Raw genomic sequence first — 20,698 nt, 5'->3', positions numbered from 1 at the left:
GGTCCTCCCCCAGCAAGGAATCCGTACTGCTAGCCATCGAACCACCCCCCGGGGGGACGATGAAGAAGATCGAACCATTAGTCCCCCTGTCACAGTTCTGGGAGCCTGGCTCCGGCTTCCCAGACTGTCAGGCTGGCTAGGGAAGTCAATCCGTCTCGGCTACACGATCCAGTTCGCCACATGCCTGCCCAAGTTTCAGGGCATCCTATATACCTCAGTCAGAGGAAAGGATGCTCCTGTACTTCGGGCCGAGGTCGCCACCCTTCTGGCGAAGGGAGCGATCGAGCCCGTCCCACCAGCCGAGATGTTCAACGGGTTTTACAGCCCGTACTTCATTGTCCCCAAGAAAGGCGGGGGGTTGCGCCCTATCTTGGATCTGTGTGTTCTGAACAGGCACCTATACAAGCTGCCTTTCAGGATGATCACGCAGAAGTGCATCCTGATGTCCTCCAGGTGTCAGGACTGGTTCATGGCAATCAACCTGAAGGACGCGTACTTTCATGTCTCGATCCTCCCTCGACTTCGGCCGTTCCTACGGTTCGCGTTCGAGTGATGGGCATATCAGTACAGGGTCCTCCCCTTTGGTCTGTCCCTGTCTCCACGGGTCTTTACTAAGGTCGTGGAACCTCCTTCCCCTCAGGGAAGGAGGTGTGCGGGTACTAAACTATCTCGACGACTGGCTCATACTGGCTCACTCTCGAGATCTGTTGTGTACACACGGGGACCTGGTGCTCCGGTGCTTGCTCGGTGAGAACACCCGCGGAGTTGCTCGATCGGAAACGGGCTGTCCCTTCCTCAAAAGAGACTGGGGAGTAACCTCTCCCCCCTCCATACTGGGAGTGTATGTAGCCGCTATGGCCGCTCATCACGACCCAGTTGCTGGGAAGCCTCTGGGACAGCACAACCTGATCATTAGGTTCCTAAGGGGCGCGAGAAGGCGACCGCCTCATCCGCGCTCCGTACCCTCTTGCGACCTAGGTGGCGGGCCTCAAGAGGCCCCGCCCCCTTCGAGCCTCTCGGAGCTGCCGCTCTTTCTCACCTCTCGATAAAGATGGCTCTCCTGATGGCGCTCACCTCCAAGAGGGTAGGGGACCTGCAAGCACCCTCCGTGTCCACAGATTGCATAGAACTCGGGCCCGGGGATTCTCACGTTATCCTGAGACTCCGTCCCGGCTACGTGCCCAAAGTTCCCACCACTCTCCCGAGAGACCAGGTGTTGAACCTGCAGGCGCTCCCCACCGGGGAGGAAGACCCAACCTCTTCCATGTTGTGTCCTGTACGCGCACTGCGCCTCTACTTGGAACTTGGTACTTGGAGGCACACTCCTCATGGGCACTGGCTCAGGGCGCCTCTCTGGCAGACATCTGCAGAGCTGGGGGTTGGGCTATGCCCAACAACTCACCGAGGTTCTAATACCTACGGGTGGAACCGGTGTCAGCCCGCGTCCTGCAGGGCAATGTGTAGGACCGGCAGCCAGTAGGGCGTACGCCTGCGAAAGTCCTTCCCCCTTCCTCTAGGGGGATCAGCGGCTATTACGCCTCTCTTCTTTCCCCACTGGGTAAAGAACAGGCATTCCTTCCATCACTAAGCACCTGCCCCTTAGGCCGGGGAACAGTTGAGTTATCTGCCACATAGCTGTAACCGGACCTAGTACTCCAGACGTGGTAACCCCCCCTCCGTGGGCTGTTCCGTCTGATGTATCCTCATGAATGGTTCCCACCTCGGCAACCCATGACCTCCCTAGGTGGACTCCCACCTTGCGGTTAACTCCTTAGTCTGCACACTTTCCATGAGTTCTCCCCTGTTGGCGAGACCATGTGGTGTCTCCACTACTCCTTAGGTATTGGTCTCTGCAGCGTATTTCCTCCAGGGGGAATAATGCTTACCCAGTGGCTCTTACGGTGCCGGGCGGCTTCTCGCTGTTAGAGAATCAAGGCCTCCGCCCGTGACGGCCGGTGGCAGGGGCTTCCCACCTTTTCTTCAAAAGCTCTGGGACCCCCTACCTCTCCACTGGATGGTTACAATTTCGGCTAGCGCTCACGTCTGACTCGCCCAGGCCAGTCAGCGTCGCTCCGCTAGAGATTGTGACGCGGCACAGCGCTGTGGTGCTTTCCATAGGAACCCCATCTGTCGGCTCGACACAACGTCGAGAGACCGACAGAAAGGGAACGTCTTGGTTATGGATGTAACCTCAGTTCCCTGATGGAGGGAACGAGACATTTTGTCCTTCTTGCCACAACGCTGGCCGCCCGCCGCAGCGGTCGAGGGATGCTCAGGCTTTTCAGACCAAAAGGTGAATGAATGCAGCACGCCGTCTCCCTTTTATACCCGGACATCCGGGGGTGGAGTCCGGCATGCAAATTTCATTCGCGAATTTCATTGGCCTTTTCTAAACTAGTCAGAAGTTGATAGGTTCTAAAGAGCGAACCCCATCTGTCGGCTCGACAGAACGTCTCGTTCCCTCCATCAGGGAACTGAGGTTACATCCGTAACCAAGACGTACTTCTCCCACAGTGTCTAAATACATTGTTCTAGAATTATCCCAACGTGGGAAAAATAATACATTTTAAAAGTATTTGTAACTAAACTAGAAGATGTTGTTACTTCTAAAACTTTTTGATTTGTTTACAGTATAGCATAACATTAAAAAGCAATGCATTGCTCCAAACACGTTTTGACTTTGTTTAGAAATGTTTTTTTTTTGTCATGCTAATTGATTAACATAAAGATGGTTATATCAAAATTAGGGATGGATGGCTAACAGACATCGTGATTCCAACAAATGTTTCACTTCATGTCACGTGACTCTCGCTGCTCTATGCTGCAAAACGCGTTTTAAACAAATATGAACAAGGCTAAGGAGCATATAAGCTCGCGCTGTACAGACTGGCCTGACTTTATAACTGTGGAGCTTGCGCTATATAAAGTACGTGCAGTTTGCGCAGACCTGCCTGACTTTATAACTGTATAAAGAATACCCGCGTTGTATAAAGTAGATGCGCCTCACTTTATAACTTTTTGTTATTGCATATAACATCAGAATAACCATACAATCAAGCCTCAATTTATAACTGCCCAGCTCGTGCCTAGACGCACCTCACTTTATAATGCCACCCAACCCTAATAAAATATAAAATAATATCTTAATAAGAGGTAATTTTTTTATGCAGCATTCCCCCAGGCCTTTGAAGAATCGTTTCAGCAAGTATGGAAAGAACGAATAAGTGTTAACACTGGGTTTGATCATATTTTTGGTAACATTTTTAAACATATTCTGATGGAAACGACAGTGAGCAGAGAGGTTACTGAAAGTTGATAGCTATGATATATGAGCCACTGTTGTATACAGGCAGAAACCAACAGATACAGAGAGAGAGAGGTCAAAGCTGCAGTTCAGATTTATGAAGTGTCGTTTCACTTTTTAAAAGCTGGGCCTGTATTGCATTAACTCCACGATTATGGCAGGAGCAGAGAGGCGTAGCGCTAAATCACATCTACTTTCATACAGTGAGGGTATTTTATTGATGGATCGTGTTTGTGCCACAGTATTCTGAATGCCAAACAGAGTGCCTCTATCTCTCAGATACTAAGGCTGAAAAATTACATGTTTGATCTGCTGTCCTCGTGCCGTAATATCTGTATGTTTGAAAGTGAAAGCAGTGTTATGATCATGTGTTACTGTAGTCAGCAACTTTTTAGCTGCCTATTTCAAGGAGTACTTACTCTCTTAGAGACTATAAAAAGCAGTTTGTAGGTGGATTTATTTTTTAAGTGTGACCTCTTTTCCGGTGATGCATTTGAAATATTGCAGGTTGTTTGAGCAACCTGACTGACAGACACATTGGCTTTGTGCCAATCTGTGCACATATCTGTGCTAATATCTGTTATAGCTAAAGGCAGACAAGAGAGTGTGGAAACCCATTTCATAAACAATTGTTATTCTTGCAATGCCATTTGGTGATGCTAGTGGCACATTTGGTGACACTGAACTGCATACTTCAGCTTTACAGATTTTTTTTCTCAGTGCTATTCATTTAAATCATTGGTTATTAAGTAAGGGTTGCAGACATGATAAGGTTCTATTAAGGTCGTGTTTCTGGTCTTTTTTCTTTAGAACTACATAGTTGTCACATTATATCTCATGGGAAGCATAATACGTATATAATACCTTGACATTTGACTTTTACAATTTTATTTTATACTCTATGATTTAGACTGCTTTTTAAAAAGTCCATTGAAATAACTCTAAGGGGAAAGCAATAAAACATAACACTGCTCTAATTGAAATGCTGCGAAAGCTGAAATATTTACAGGACATGAATTGCCAGTGTTACTAATTTGCATTTAGATAAGAAATTACTTTTCTATAGCCAAATTCACTCAATCATAAAATGCATTAAAACAACCCTTATATATTTGTTCATTCTCTTTAGATGCCCCGCATTAAAGATACAAGTTTTGCCCTGTGTAAATACTCTGATGTTAGTCTCGATAGTTTAGTACTCTCTGCTATACTGGGTTTTATTAGTGAAGTCAAGTCAAATCAGAGAAAATGCTGGGAATATCCAAATCAATTATATTTAAAGAATATATTGAATATATATGTTCTTCTGAAGCTATCATGTGGAGCTAAAACACATAAAGGCTGCATAGGGACATATTTGCATGCAAAACGTTTGTTAATGTAATGCTTTCTTAGCAATAAATTCTTAAATAAATTCATGCTAATATTATTTTGTTCTCTTTTTTTAGGGTGTTTACAATGTGGTTTACAGATGTCTATACCCCAGCATCGTCATTTCATCTTTTTCGTGGGCACCACTATCACCATTATTACCATCATCATCATAATCGTCCATATACAAATTCAACATCATCTCTATCATCATCATCACCATCTTCAGAGTTATTCGCACCTCATTGCCAGCGTCCTCATTATTGACACATATTATCTCCACTGTGGAGTCATTATGCTGTCAAACCTTTTGAGTGCCTGAATGTTGAGGTACAGTAGATCTTTTGATGTGCACTACTCTTAATGCCTGTTGGGTAGGCTACTGGAGTGGAACATTAGGACAGATGTTCTGAAAATAAATTGATAACCACAGTTTGCTTCTTTACGCAAAATCTGAGCCACTTAACTTCTCAAGCAATCATTTAAGGAATAGAAATTCCTCATTAGCTTTTCTGATCAATGATGTCTCCATGACTCCAATGACTTACTCAACATCAGAGGTGATGACGATAAATGCTTGCTTGTGAAAAAGCCATTTAGGACAATTTAAGTGATTATTTGAGACAATAAGCCTACCGGAAATTCAAAACAATGCAGAGTCATGGCATCCAGTTTGGCAATTCTATGTGGGTCAATCTCATCGCTTCATTTTATATTATTCATATTTATCTTTTGTTAACACTAATTCGACTGCAGTGGTCCTAGGGGACATAATAGCTTTTGCAGAGCCAACAGAACATTATATTTTAGGTTAATTCCTTTGTGCTCTTAACTTTTGTTTGGTCCCTGAATGTAGTTATGATGTTCCCCTGAAGGCTGAGTCACTATTTTATGACACATTTTCTTCAAAATTATAAGGACGAGAGAAGCCAGAAATTCTGAGGTAATCAAATTGGCCCCCACATATTAGCCTCAGATTATCCCCAAATGTAATATTGGCGTAAAGAAGACACCAATGCACCAGTTTATGATTACATCATGAAGAGATAATGTGTTGCTGACAATTATGAAAGAACAGCACATTATGAAACAATGGACGTTTCTCACATCAGGTAATAAAGTGATACCCCCGCCTTTTTATTACTTTTCTATGATCAACACTTCAGATTCGTTTGTAGCATTTCACAAAATTGATATTCTAATCAAAATAGACACCAAAGGCTCTGTAAAAGTAACAATTTATAGTGATACTGTATTAAAAAAACAGAAAAAGAGGGAAGGGATTCTGGTTTAGTTCTGTATTCTAACATGTTGACAGGAAGTTTTTCATCTTTAATGGGCTTCGTTTCACACATTTAATACCTTGTGTATAACTTGCAGGGTATTAAAGCATGAAGAAACATTTACAACAAATATCTAACGTTAATCTCTCTGAGCATTTAACAACCATCCCTGTGTGAGGCTGACATTACATTGGTATTCTATGGGATTCCTTTTGTGCCAATAAGAATGAACGCAAACTTTTAAAAAACGAACAAAAATATACAATGAGAAAGAAAATAAACACTTTGATAATGAAAACAATAAACTCAGTTGCAAGAATGTGACATGATTTCTTTACAATTTTCTAAGTTTCGTTTTTGCAAATACTAGTTTTGAATTCGCTGCTAGATTTTTCATTTGCGCTTTCCGAGTTTTCGTTTACGCTTCTCAATTTTTCGTTCGCCTTTCTGGCACAAATATCACGTGTAGGCAGGACTTATGGCCGCTTTACGCTGATTGGCTAGTGAGTTTTTGATTGACAGCTCCCTGACAAGGAAGTCGATACTGAAGACGGTACAGTGCAACGAATCTTAGAGAACGATCTGCATGCTGTTATCTTTATTGTTTGTACTTAAAACGACTTTCTTATTTAGTTAGTATATTAGTAATTGGTATTTGAAGTTGGTAAATCATGCGCGGTGTGGATCCAAGCGTCCTCCTCCTCATCATCGTCCTCCTCACCCTCAGGTAAATGAATGTAATTCAGATAATAAAGAAAATCGCTAAAAGTTGTATTCCTGTACAGTAGCAATTCTGTCTTTACTTAGCTCGTTCATTGTGTGCTTTATACTTTCTGTCAGGTATTATTTTATGGACTGTAAGATTATTTTCTTAAAAAGGAACGAACAACTTGCATTATAACATCCAATAAAGACATGTTACAGATTATTGGGTTGTGAGAAATTAACGTGCTAAATGAAAACATTGCTGCATAGTTACTGTACAGATTAAAACTTTTAGCGATTTTATTATCTCGGTTACATAAATGTACCTGAGGGTGACTTGTGTCCAGCTGAGGAGGAGGATGACGATGACGCTCTTGCAAACAGTCTCCTTTTAAAGAATTAAGTCCACTTATAAGTCAAGTACTGTATCATTCTTTTTAAACTCGTGGTGAATGTACAGTATTATACCCATTTCTTTACATTCACAGAAAGTACACGTCATAAAACACTACCAATACATTCAAATGACATTTATGTTTTTTAAACGCTACAACAAAACAAATTCCTAAGGTGACACAATTAGAGGCCTTTAGAATGTTTTATTCATTTAGTCTGCCTCTTGCAAACAACAATTTCATTATGTGTTTACACACCTACATAAAACAGGTTAAAGAAAAGCAGAAGAGAGACTTCTTAAACTATAAACAAACATTTAAAGATAGAAACAATACATAAAATGCCACCACGATTATAATCTATAAATTAGAAATATGAACTGGAAGCATAACACTTTATTATACATCTCCTCAAAACTCACTAGGCATCTCGTTTTCCTGATATCATTGTAATTATAAATTATAGACTGCTGTCTTGACGGCCTCTAAACCACGTAAAGTTGCATGTGAATATGGCTAACGTTATCTATCCTGTCTTTACTCGACGTTGGCTTGTTGTTACGGCGTGATAGAGCCTGGAAACCTGTCCTACTTTTAAGTGCGTAAAAGTTGGCAACCCTGCTAATATACTAACAAAATAAGAAGGTAATTTAAGTACAAACACTAAAACAATACTATACAGAAAACCGCAAACAGATTGCTCTCTAATCCGCTGCACTGTCTTCAGTTTCGACTTCCTGGTCAGGGAGCTGTCAATCCAAATCTCACTAACCAATGAGAGTAAAGTGGCCATAAATCCCGCCCACACGTGATATTTGTGCCAGAAAGGCGAACGAAAAATTGAGAAGCGTAAACGAAAACTCGGAAAGCGCAAATGAAAAATCTAGCAGCGAATTCAAAACTATTATTTGCAAAAACGAAACTTAGAAAATTGTTAAGAAATCATGTCACATTCTTGCAACTGAGTTTATTGTTTTCATTATCATTATCAAAGTGTTTTTTTTCTTTCTCATTGTATATTTTTGTTCTTTTTTAAAAGTTTGCGTTCATTCTTATTGGCACAAAAGGAATCCCATAGTATTCAATTATGTCAAGAAGCATATGAAAACGTATTCAGCATATTTGTTTCCAATCAAAAAACTAATCTAATGAAATGGGTGATCTGGCTGCACTTGTAATGTTACAGCTTTAAATGTGATATCTGTCTGAATCCATGCGAGATTAGGGTCATTGCACACTGAACATCAACAAACAGTTGGAGTGCTAACAATACCGCGAAAGCCTACTGGATACATTGGCAGTCTGTTCTCTATGTTAACTAATGGATCCTTTTAAAATGTCTTAATATGTTTGATTTCGAAGAACTCACACTCCCTCTGAAATACATGCCGGGGTCCCTGCTCTTGGGAAACACTGTACTGGACGGATTCAAAATGTATACTGTAATAAAATACTGGACTCATGGGATGAGTTCAGAGGGTCAAGGTCACGCTATGAATTTGTTGCCGCTGTCAACGACTCTTCAAGCACTATTACTATCGCAGAAGGCAATAATGGTCCTATCACACATCAATCACCCACACAGCTATAGATTTTCCTGACAATGGCTCCTCCACTGACAAGAATGGTGAACTGAGAAAATTTAAAAGCCATAAATATTGGTTCCCAGGAATTAGCTGGCCAAAATTCAGCCAGTATAAAATGTATTTTGCATTGTTTTATTAGAACTACATGTTTGTCCTTTCGACAATGGAATCACTGCATTATAGAAAGACCAATCTCTGTCTTTCAGTTAAAACATACGTCTCACCAAAACTCAAAAAAAAGTTTTTATGGTTAAATTTAGTAAATATTCGATTGGTGTTTTAAACTCAGCATTATATTCTTCAAACTGGATAAAGAAGTCAAATATGAAAACACCAGCAAACCAGCAAACAGGGTTGTCCACTTAAAGGGATAGTTCACCCAAAAATGAAAATTCTGTCATCATTTACTCACACTCCGGTTGTTCCAAACCTGTATAAATGTCTTTGTTCTGCTAAGGAAGATATTTCAAAAAAAAAAATCCGGTAACGCTTTAGATTACGGCCCGCAATGTACTGCATAGTTAAACAGAATTTACAGTGTAACTAATTGTAACAATAATGTACGTCTACAGTACATATCTGTAGGTAAAGGGGAACAATATGCAAAGTTTGGGGAAGAAGTCAGAAAATTCAAAAAAACTTTTATACTTTAAGTATTTTAAAACTAAGGGGTAACTATTTTAATATTACATGGTATGCATGACCTGCAGTTTGCATCAATCTTAGTGTGAACACACACTACATTTTTGTAATCGCAATGTACCCATAAATAAGCTACTTTGGATATTAATTAAGTACGAGGTTCTTATTTTATTATTATAGCAAACACGAAATAAGGGAAATTATGTGTTCAGTTTTTGTGCAAGCAAAACATCAAGAATGAAGCATGCTGTCTGTCAACTGTAAATTTGACTTTTGACTTTTGACTTTAGGATTAATTTGAATTTGATTGATTTTAGGATTTTTGGTCACAAATCATTTCTTTTAATTATGAGTTATTATGAGTTTTAATGTGCAACGTACAAAATCAATGTTGATATTTTAAGTTAATATGGCATGCAGTTCCCTCATAAATATTTTTTTAATTTTCCCAACTCTTACCCCTTTATTCCCCAAATTTTACATATTGTTCCCCTTTATCTACAGATATGTACTGTAGAGGTACATTATTGTTACAATTACTTACGCTGTAAATCCTGTTTAATTATGCGGTACATTGCGGGCCGTAATCTAAAGCGTTACCAAAAATCCAGTAACCAAACAGATCTCATCCCCCATTTACTGCCATAGTAGGGAAAATAAATACTATGGGAGTCAATGGGGGATGGCATTTGTTTGGTTACTGACATTCTTACAAAAAGTTTCCTTTGTGTTTAGCAGAACAAATACATGCATGCAGGTTTGGAACAATGGCAGTATTTTGGGGCGAAATGTCCCTTTAAGCCATCTTAACAAAACTTTATGCAGTTACATTTGTCAAATGACCATCTAACAAAACTAATTATATATTTTTTGTTTCTTAAATCAGGCTATTTTTAGTGCACTGCACACTATATCTAATAATGAGAGTAACGAAGACCTGCAGTGTCTTTACAAATAATACAAAAGGCCATTTTCATTGAAAAAATGAGACTTCATTTTCTCTTTCCTATTCCTTTAATTATTTTTCAGGACAAAAGCAGGATCTCTTTTCACTTCTTCCATGAACTTTTGAATAAGTGGCCTGTCTCTCTGTAAAACTGTGCGGGTAACCCGTAATTAGTAACTTTATGTACACATGAAAGAAGAGCTGAAGAGGAAATCTTGTCATGTGTTTGTGGTTTAGGTGACCTTTTGAATAAAGGCTATGAATAAAACATTATGTTATTACCATTGAGATATAGCTTGGCAATTAATCATGCCTGTTTAATTGGATGTTCTGTGGCTTAGTGTGTTTATTTGGGATCACTAGAAGGGATGCATTGAACGTGGGGAATGAATTGATAAGAACTCTGAATGCCCTGATTCAAGTCATCTATAACTGCATTGATGGGCTGAAGGATTGTGTGTTTGTAATCAGGTGTGCAGGTTCATGTCAGGTAACTCAGCCACACAAGAGCACAATGCTGAAGAGCTCAGTCAGGCTACTGAAAGAAATCAATGGATCTCTGAAGCAGCATCAAGGTTTAATTCAGCCCCTGACATTTTCTTTTCCCCTTTCTATCTTTCTTTACACTTTGGCAGGAATTTAATGACCCACCATGATCGGACAACTAATCAATGTATAAGAGCCTTAATGTATGTGCATCCAATCTTAATTAATATTGTAAGAGAGACAGACTGTGTAATACTGATGATGTCTTACAGGATTCTGGGAAATAAGTGGGTCATGGGGTTGCATTATATTATGCATGAAATTTAAAACACTCTCATCTTTTTCAATGCATTTATCTGAATATGTTTCTATTGTGATAAAATTTTGTTAAAAAAATTAAATGTTCATTAGAGTGGGTTTTAAACCTTGCTGCTATGCAAATGCGAACATAAGTCATATTTACCTGAGCAGATAACCATAGCAACAATGTGCCACCTGAATGTTCTGTTAGGATCAGTATTAGACAGTAAAGTCAGTACTTCATTACACACTTACATTTTTCAAATGTTAAAAAAACAATACAATATTTTTACATTATTATACATTTTTGAGATAGTTCGAACATATTATACTGGACTGCTGTTTTAAAAGTCTACTTTTTAACAGATTGTCCGAGATGTACCTTGACTTTATTGTAATTGCTCAAGGCCACAAGAGTAATAGCTCATCAAAGGTTAAATGTGCAGTCTACCAGCCCGTGAAAATATACCAGCCCATATCTCTGTTATGTTAACCCAAACTTGTTTTATTATTTCAATGTTGGAGACAAGCAAAGTGTTTTTGAAATTCAATGGTTTCGTGCTATTGGAAGAAAAATACATTTACATTTATTCAAAATACTTCATTGCACCAAATGTTGTTGTATTTGTAGTCTTGAGGATGAGGGGATGTCAACCAATATCAAGCAAGCACTCCATGTTGACATCTGTTGCACCTTTTAAAAGTGTTTGAAATTAAAAAAAAATGTTGCCGTCCATTTAGCTTACTGTCATATCCCCCAGTCATATCATGTTGTCTCACTGTCTGATATTAAAGAGGATCTGATAAGAACGAATGCCACTTGTACAACTCCCCAGATGCTGTATGGGTAACTGAATTTATTTCAGGATCACCGCACCGTCACTAAAACAAAACCCACGAGAAGGGCACTACATCATGTCCTATCAAACATGTATTTTACTTCACTTGGCTGTGCTTCTTATCGAGCGTTTGTTGTTTGTTTATATATTTATTTAAAAAATGTGTGTTCGGGCTGAGCAGGCCTGAGACTGGAGCGCTGGGGCATGATGGGTGATGAAGGCTGACTGGGTGCAGAGTTAAAGCTGAGCCTCATTGATCAAATGATGAAGGCCTCATGAGTTCTCAATGACAGAAGCATATCCAGCCATGGGCAGCATTGTGATAAATGGAATGTGTCTTTTGACCACAGGCAGGAGGATGGTGGAACGTGAAGGACAGTGGTTGACAAATAGAAAAACACATAGAAATATGTAGTCCTACAATCTTGTGCATTGCCAAAAGCCTTGTTTAAAGCTAGTCAAAGCTTGCTTGATAACAGAATGGCATTAAAAATAAAATGTTTGGGGTGTTGAAGATTTTTTAGTTTATTCTGATCAAAAACTTTCCAATTAAACAGGAAGAGACATTTTGACTGTAAAACAACCAACCACAGTTCACTTAATATTTGTGCTGTTTAGGGGTGAGAATATCTTACATGAATGATGCCAAGGGATTCAGACTTTGGCGGGCAACACATAGCCTCAGCAGTTAGCACTTTTTGGTAAAATCTTTAGCTAATTCATTATGTGGAAAAACAACAACTTTACATTAAAAGTCATTCATGACAGCCTGGCAAAATGCTCTTTCGGGGGTGGCTTGAAAGACAATTAGCATCTTTTTCTTCAGCTCCAGAGTGATAAGTCACATGACATTTACAATTAAAGTGAAAGGCTCAAAAAGAATACTCACTGGAACTGAATACCAATGATGTAAATATCCGGAAGTCACTTCCATGGCACAATTTTTTATTTTAAGTTATAACCCTCCTTGACAGTATTCTGCCACCTGCACTGGTCTAATGCTGTAAAAAGTTATTTATAAAAGTTGTGCTCTGTTTACTATTGATTCTTTCCTAATGGTCATTTGGAATGATTAAAGTGTATATGTGCACCTGTGCTCCTTTGAGGCCCTCAAGTATTGGCTGGCTATTTCATTACTTTTCGGCTTAAAATGACCCATGACAGATCCTAAACCGCCAGTCGTTTATTTAGTCCAAAACAGACTCCTTATACTCCCTGACCAATTTAATTAGCCTCATCTGGAAGTAAGAATGAATAATCAATGTATTAACAAACCCAGAGAAACTATTTAGAGTTGTGGTCCACACAGGCCAGAGAAGCAGAATTTCAAAAAGTAGAGTTGATGTCGAGTTTAAGGACTTGCAGAAACTGTTGACATCTTTTAGGGGCTGGGGACAGGGAGTAGTTTAAGCCAGGACTAGGCCCTAGTTAAAAATAATGTTACTGTGTGCATCTTGGGACAAAACAATTGCACTGATGATATACACTCACCTAAAGGATTATTAGGAACACCATACTAATACGGTGTTTGACCCCCTTTCGCCTTCAGAACTGCCTTAATTCTACGTGGCATTGATTCAACAAGGTGCTGAAAGCATTCTTTAGAAATGTTGGCCCATATTGATAGGATAGCATCTTGCAGTTGATGGAGATTTGTGGGATGCACATCCAGGGCACGAAGCTCCCGTTCCACCACATCCCAAAGATGTTCTATCGGGTTGAGATCTGGTGACTGTGGGGGCCATTCTAGTACAGTGAACTCATTGTCATGTTCAAGAAACCAATTTGAAATGATTCGAGCTTTGTGACATGGTGCATTATCCTGCTGGAAGTAGCCATTAGAGGATGGGTACATGGTGGTCATAAAGGGATGGACATGGTCAGAAACAATGCTCAGGTAGGCCGTGGCATTTAAACGATGCCCAATTGGCACTAAGGGGCCTAAAGTGTGCCAAGAAAACATCCCCCACACCATTACACCACCACCACCAGCCTGCACAGTGGTAACAAGGCATGATGGATCCATGTTCTCATTCTGTTTACGCCAAATTCTGACTCTACCATTTGAATGTCTCAACAGAAATCGAGACTCATCAGACCAGGCAACATTTTTCCAGTCTTCAACTGTCCAATTTTGGTGAGCTCGTGCAAATTGTAGCCTCTTTTTCCTATTTGTAGTGGAGATGAGTGGTACCCGGTGGGGTCTTCTGCTGTTGTAGCCCATCTGCCTCAAGGTTGTGCGTGTTGTGGCTTCACAAATGCTTTGCTGCATACCTCGGTTGTAACGAGTGGTTATTTCAGTCAAAGTTGCTCTTCTATCAGCTTGAATCAGTCGGCCCATTCTCCTCTGACCTCTAGCATCAACAAGGCATTTTCGCCCACAGGACTGCCGCATACTGGATGTTTTTCCCTTTTCACACCATTCTTTGTAAACCCTAGAAATGGTTGTGCGTGAAAATCCCAGTAACTGAGCAGATTGTGAAATACTCAGACCGGCCCGTCTGGCACCAACAACCATGCCACGCTCAAAATTGCTTAAATCACCTTTCTTTCCCATTCTGACATTCAGTTTGGAGTTCAGGAGATTGTCTTGACCAGGACCACACCCCTAAATGCATTGAAGCAACTGCCATGTGATTGGTTGATTAGATAATTGCATTAATGAGAAATTGAACAGGTGTTCCTAATAATCCTTTAGGTGAGTGTATGTTAGCAGTTGTTTTTAATTAAGACACCACTAACATTTAAGTTTGTATCAGAATAGGCCCAGGCCCTGTCCGGGAAAAACAATCTGACAAAAATCTGAAAACATAAAATTGAGTTGGAATGACAGGATTTATTGATCAGTTAATAAAATGGAAACAAAGCAGCTGTGACTGTGCCCTAAACAGATCATTTGAGGCATTTTTCATAAATGCAATACTCTACTGATTACAGGAATTTCCAATTAGCATGCATATCAAAGCCCACAAAGCATTAAGACAAACGTTTCTGTGGCATTGCCTGCTGCTGGTAGGGGTAATGGTAATTTACAGTGTAATGCAATCCACTCTCTGTTCCTATTCTGGAAAATGCTCAATTTCATCATTGTACAGTTACCTTTTCTTCTTTACAAGCCGGTCCTTGTGGATTGCGATGAGGGCCAGGGATGCCACTTGTCCTTACTTGTCCTGTTGTGTCGGGCTACCACAATTTTATTAGCCTAGCTAGCTAAGATCTGTAAATGGGGATCTGTCTAAATTAATTGCATAACCTCTTCTTTGTTTTGCAGTGGAGGTGCAAAACCCCGGCTAAACCCTGTAAGACAAAAAGAGATGATTGGTAAATTTTCTATCAAATAAAACGTGCAAATTAGATCGTTGGAATTCATACAACTTAGCTACCTCATAAAATTGTTATGAATTCCTGTGAGGTTGTGTTGGGACTACACATGAGCTTCAATGCGTTTCAACTTAATGGTCATTTTTCACTATACAAAAATGTGAAAAATATGAGAGAATGACTTCTTACACTATATTTAGAAATGCGTAAAAAAAGTAAAATAATTAATACGATTGTTGTACAAAATACAAATTTAGCATGCAAAAACATATTGGTGAAACTCTGCAATAAGGTTATATTGTTAGCATTAGTTAATGCATTAATATTATCGTATTAATCATAATATTAATATTAATCCTAGTTCATGCCAATTTCAGTATTTACGAATACATTTACTAATTTACTAATACAATCAAAAGTTGCAATTGTAATCATTAGTAAATGCACCATAAACTAACATGAACAATTGTATTGGCACTTAATATTATTAACAAAGATTAAAAAATATGAAAAACTACAGTATATTGATAATTATTTATTGTTAGCGAATGCACAAACAAATACAAGCTTACTGTAGTGTTACCAATGTTTATAAAGTTATATTTAACCCAATAATCAACAATTATGATTTTTGTAACCTTGAAGCCCTCTGAAACGTTTTAAAAAGGGCTACCTACCTGATGTCACAGTGCCTAAAACATGAATATGATTATTTGAAAAAGTCATACTGAAGCCCCTCCCCTAAAGCCCACCCCTAAACCTAACATAAGTGACAAAGCAACTTGCGCTAAAATGTGCAAATAAGATCATACAAATTCATACGAATAAGCCACTTAATAAAATAGTTTCGAATTCCCTTGAGATTGTGTTGGGACTACATACAAGCTCCGAGTCTGAACCTGCATTTCAGTAAGCACAGATCAAGTGCAGTTTACCCAAGCTTGTTGTGTGTAAACTTAAAAGTCGATTAGAAGAATTAAAAGAAATAGACACGTTTAAGCTTCTGGTGTTTGTTCTCCTTTTTCAGATCAGAGATGATCATGAAATCATTTTATTTTTATGAAATGAAATGAACATACTGTTTGATTTAAATTATGTTATCTTTATTATTTGATGTTTGTGTTATTTGTTATCTATAGATAATCATGTATAGAGCCTTTATAAATTGCTTTTGCTACAACAGTCACTAACAGTCAGCAGTTTGTTGCCAACCCCAATAAAATTTTACCTGGCCACCCTTACTTGTGGTGTGTGATGAAGACAGATAAACTGAATGAACCAAGCAATGAAGTAAAAACATTGTAATGATCCTCAAAAATATTATCAAACTTTCCAATACTTTGACTAAAGCTTTCCTATAGCCTAACTTGCATGGCATTAGCAAAAGCTATGGATTTGAATCCGAGAAAAAGGCACATACTGCAATGTTATATAATACTGATAACATTGTACTGTATAAAACCTTCATGCACTCTAAGACGCTTTGGATAAAAGTATCTTCATCCATCCATTCTCCCGACCAGCTTATCCTCTGCAGGTTTGCAGCAAGGCTGGTGTCTCTCCTAGCATCTTAAGCCACAGACAGGGTACACCCATCATGGATTTAAAATCTTTAATTGGACTGATTTTCCTTTAGTAACTTTACACTCTTTATCCAGATTGCACTCATAATACAAGCCATACCCTGAGCTCAAGTTTTATTCCCATATTATAATACAATTAAAAAGACCCCTCACTGAAACTGTGCCTTTGTTTGTAGACCGACCCATGCCGAAAAACTCTGGAAATTCCTTCGCTGCCCCCAAATATTGGAACTTTTCATGGATAGCAGTGGACGAGCTAACCTTCCCTGGGGACCCTGTATCAACTTCAGGTAAGTCACCTGCCATCAGTACCATAAAGCTTTTCAAACTGTATGGTCAGAGGAAATGCAGGTGCCTTACAGAATGTGATGCGTGTAGGCAGACAGGATGCGTGAGGAACAAGACGTGAATGAACATCCACGTCTTGTTCCTCACACATTCTCATAGATTTTGACTAGCTGATCTTGAACTTGTGGCAAGCAGTTGTGAGAATCAAGCCTTACGCATTTTAAATGGTGCACCTTTCCCCAGCTACGTGTATGATGTGTTAGTGAAAAGAGCTGAGAAAGTAAGTCAAAATTATGCATTCAGAATGTACCGATGCTTTCAGTGCATATCTCTTGATATTGTTCTAAAGTGTAATGGACAACTTATTTTCTTGCAATATACAATACAGTATATAAAGCTGTAAAGAATCGATGACAAAGGAAAGCTCTTGAACTTTGAGCTCAGAATGTGCGTGTCCGGTGTGTGTTACCTTTGAGTTGATCTATTATACGGCACTGTGCTTTTGGCTCTTCTGAAATACAGACTCCTTTATGGTGATTTTTACAGGTTCATGGTGGAATTTTCTAAAAACAGGACTTAATAGCTTTCATCGTCATGGTGATGGAGTATGAAAGGTAACGGATTGGGAAATGTTGAAAATCATTTTCTCAATTTGTTTGGATGGGTGAATAAAACAACATCTACATAACACCTGTGAGAGCTAATATGCGTGTGACTGAGAGGTAATGGCTTCAATAAAACACATCAGCGGCTTTAGATCAGCAACACGATGACCATGTCAGTTATCCTGTTGGGCTTTGATGACAGCAAAGTCTCTCAGCAGCAGCGGCTTAAGTCAGAGGTCATTCTGTCTGCCGTAATTTAGTCATGCTGTTGCCAAGACCCGTCACATGAAGCTGTTCATGCAACACTTCCGGTGATTGACGTGTGGACTTTGAGGCTGGAGTTGCTGTGACTGAGTCCCTTTCAGGCTGTGCATTTAGTCTCTCTACTGGCTGTGATCTCCTTGATTTATGTTTGGCCCTGGAAATTTGACCATGTCCACCACCCATCAACATAATTCAAACAGTAGGTGTGGTCTGGATTTTTAGGTCTGGAGTAGAACGGCTGTCCGCTTCTATGACAACACTTGCAAAATGTGTGTTTTGTTTAACAAATGGTTCTGTCCAGATAATAGCCTAAAGACCTCCTTGACCATAACCATGCCCCGAAATATTAGTTCCCTTTCTGTCGGTCTCTCGACGTTGTGTCGAACCGACAGAATGGGGTTTGTCTTGAGAACCTATCATCTTCTGAGTATTTAGAAAAGGCCAATGAAAATTGGTGAATGAAATTTGCATGCCGGGCTCCTCCCCGGATGTCCGGGTATAAGAGGGAAGCCGGCGTGCGCATTCATTCACCTTTTTTCTTCAGAGCCTACGCATCTGATGAGCTTCTCTACAATCTTGGTGATCATTCTTTCTGCTGGAATCTACGACGTGGACAGCGGACGGTCCCTTCCTGCAGTGACTCTGCCCTGGGCGTCTCGGCAGTTCCGGAGGTGTTCGAGCAAATTTCCTTTTCTAAAAGAGCAAATTTCTCCAGCGTGGCTTGTCCCGCTGTTCTCATGGGTGCAACACACTCATCGAGGAAGGGACGGACACAATGCCTGCTTCCAGTACGCTGGGGCAGACGTTGTGGATACGTCCTGCCCGCAATGCGGGCGGTGACGATTCAGACGTTGCGTCACAGGTGGCTGTGCTCCCACGGGACTCAGCCACCACCTCGTTTGCTCCCTGTTCCGTGGCGGCAGGACTACGGCCCTGCCGTCCGCTACGGCAAGCAGCGAGGGTGATATGAGGATTACTGTGAGCGATAATCCGCCAGCCACGGGCTCACGGACCGTTCACACCTCGTCTCGCTCGTCTGACCGTTCCCCAGGAGACGGTCCGCCATCTTATTCCTCAATCACGTATTCGGACACAATGCGTGATGATGAGATGTCTCTTGCAGCATCGGGGGGTGACGTACTGCCATCCGACTCCGACGATTCCTCGGGCTCCCTCCCTCGGGGGGTCGAGCCCAGGAAAAAGCGGACGTCGAGATGTCGGCCATGCTTTCCCGGGCCGCCGTGAGTGTTGGGTTGCAGTGCCCGCACTGCCTCTCCCGGCGCTCGCGACTGGCTACATGGCACCTCGGGTTTGAGCGCGGCTCCAAGCCGCGCCCGCCCCCAGTGCCGTGTTTACCGGAAGTGCATGAGGAACTTTGTAAGACCTGGAACGCCCCTTCCCGGCACGTTTTACGTCAAACAAAGTTCTGTCACCCTCTCTTCCCTCGAGGTTGAGACAGCTGGAGGATACGTCGGTGTCCCCCAGGTGGAGTATGCCGCCGCGGTGCACTCATGCCCGTAGGTGGCGGCCACCTGGGGGGCTCGACCTAGACTCCCGTCCAAAGCATGTGGTGTCTCGGCATCTCTGGTGTCGAGGGCTGCCTCCTCTCTCCACGCTATGGCTCCTGCCAGGCCAGGGCGTTGAGAGAGCTCCACAAGGGTAAGACCGACCCAGCGCTTATGCAGGAACTCCGCGCCGCCACCGACCTCGCTCTACGGGCGACAAAGGTGACCACGCGGGCCCTGGGTCGGACGATGTCCACACTTGTGGTCCATGAGAAACTCCTCTGGCCGATCCTTGTGCAGATGAGTAATGCTGAGAAGGTCCGCTTTCTCGATGCACCCGTCTCGCAAGGGGGGGCTGGTTGGTGTTACTTTCGAGCCGCAGCGGCCCCGCTCACCCCCCGCCCGTTGGGGGGGGGGCGCGAGACCCACACACGGCCTCCCCCGGTGGGTTCTCGACAGTAAGAAGCAGTCCTCCGTGCCGCAACTCGGCCGCCTCGGCCGTCGAGTCCCGTGCACTGTCTGCTTCCCAGAAGCCCTGGTCCTCTTCGACGCCCTCCAGCTCTGGCGCCCCCCACTCAGGCGGCCCCCCCTGGAGGAGACAGTGAAAAGAGGAGACCATCGCCCCGAAATATTGGCATGCAAATTTCATTGGCCAATTTTCATTGGCCTTTTCTAAATACTCAGAAGATGATAGGTTCTCAAGACAAACCCCATTCTGTCGGTTCGACACAACGTCTCGTTCCCTCCATCAGGGAACCGAGGTTACATCCGTAACCAAGACGTTTTTCTCGATTGCTTAAACACATTTCTTGAAATTATGGTTCCTTTTTCGAAACTCTAAACACAAATCCATAACTTCTCACCCAATTCATACAACATCCTATTTTGGGTCAAAATGAAGCTCTCCCCTCTAAACCACTCAAACTTGCTGAAAAAGCAAACTTTTGCCCCAAACATGACACACAAGTCCTCAGAAACACTCACACTACAACATAGTCTTAGACACTGGTGAGATCAATTGAAACGTCTCAGTTATGACTGTAACCTTTGTTCCCTGATGGAGGGAAAGAGACATTGTGTCGAGACAGAATGGGGTTTGAACTTGAGAACCTATCATCTCTGACTTGGTGGAGGTTCCACCGAGGGGAGGACACAGGTTCACCAATGGGGGTACTGTAGAGTGAGGAAACATATGGGGGGGGGGGGGGGGGTCACTACATATGGAGCACCAACGCAGATTAAGGGGTTCACCTGATTAGGGAAACTCTACCGAAA

At 41.5% G+C, this 20,698-nt stretch overlaps 1 protein-coding gene across 3 annotated transcripts in view; it reads left to right on the top strand.

Annotated features, from left to right (window-relative positions):
- alk (ALK receptor tyrosine kinase) overlaps positions 1–20,698 on the top strand; it is a 613,816-nt gene that overhangs the window by 184,825 nt on the left and 408,293 nt on the right. For all 3 annotated transcript variants that reach the window (XM_057343307.1, XM_057343308.1, XM_057343306.1), the window contains exon 2: positions 16,938–17,051. In XM_057343307.1, coding sequence (XP_057199290.1) covers positions 16,938–17,051 — 114 coding nt within the window. The remainder of the gene's footprint in view (positions 1–16,937; positions 17,052–20,698) is intronic.

This window comes from Triplophysa rosa, linkage group LG10 (genome assembly GCF_024868665.1).
Source record: "Triplophysa rosa linkage group LG10, Trosa_1v2, whole genome shotgun sequence".
Lineage (NCBI taxonomy): Eukaryota > Metazoa > Chordata > Actinopteri > Cypriniformes > Nemacheilidae > Triplophysa > Triplophysa rosa.
This window is presented reverse-complemented; position numbering and strand designations above follow the sequence as displayed.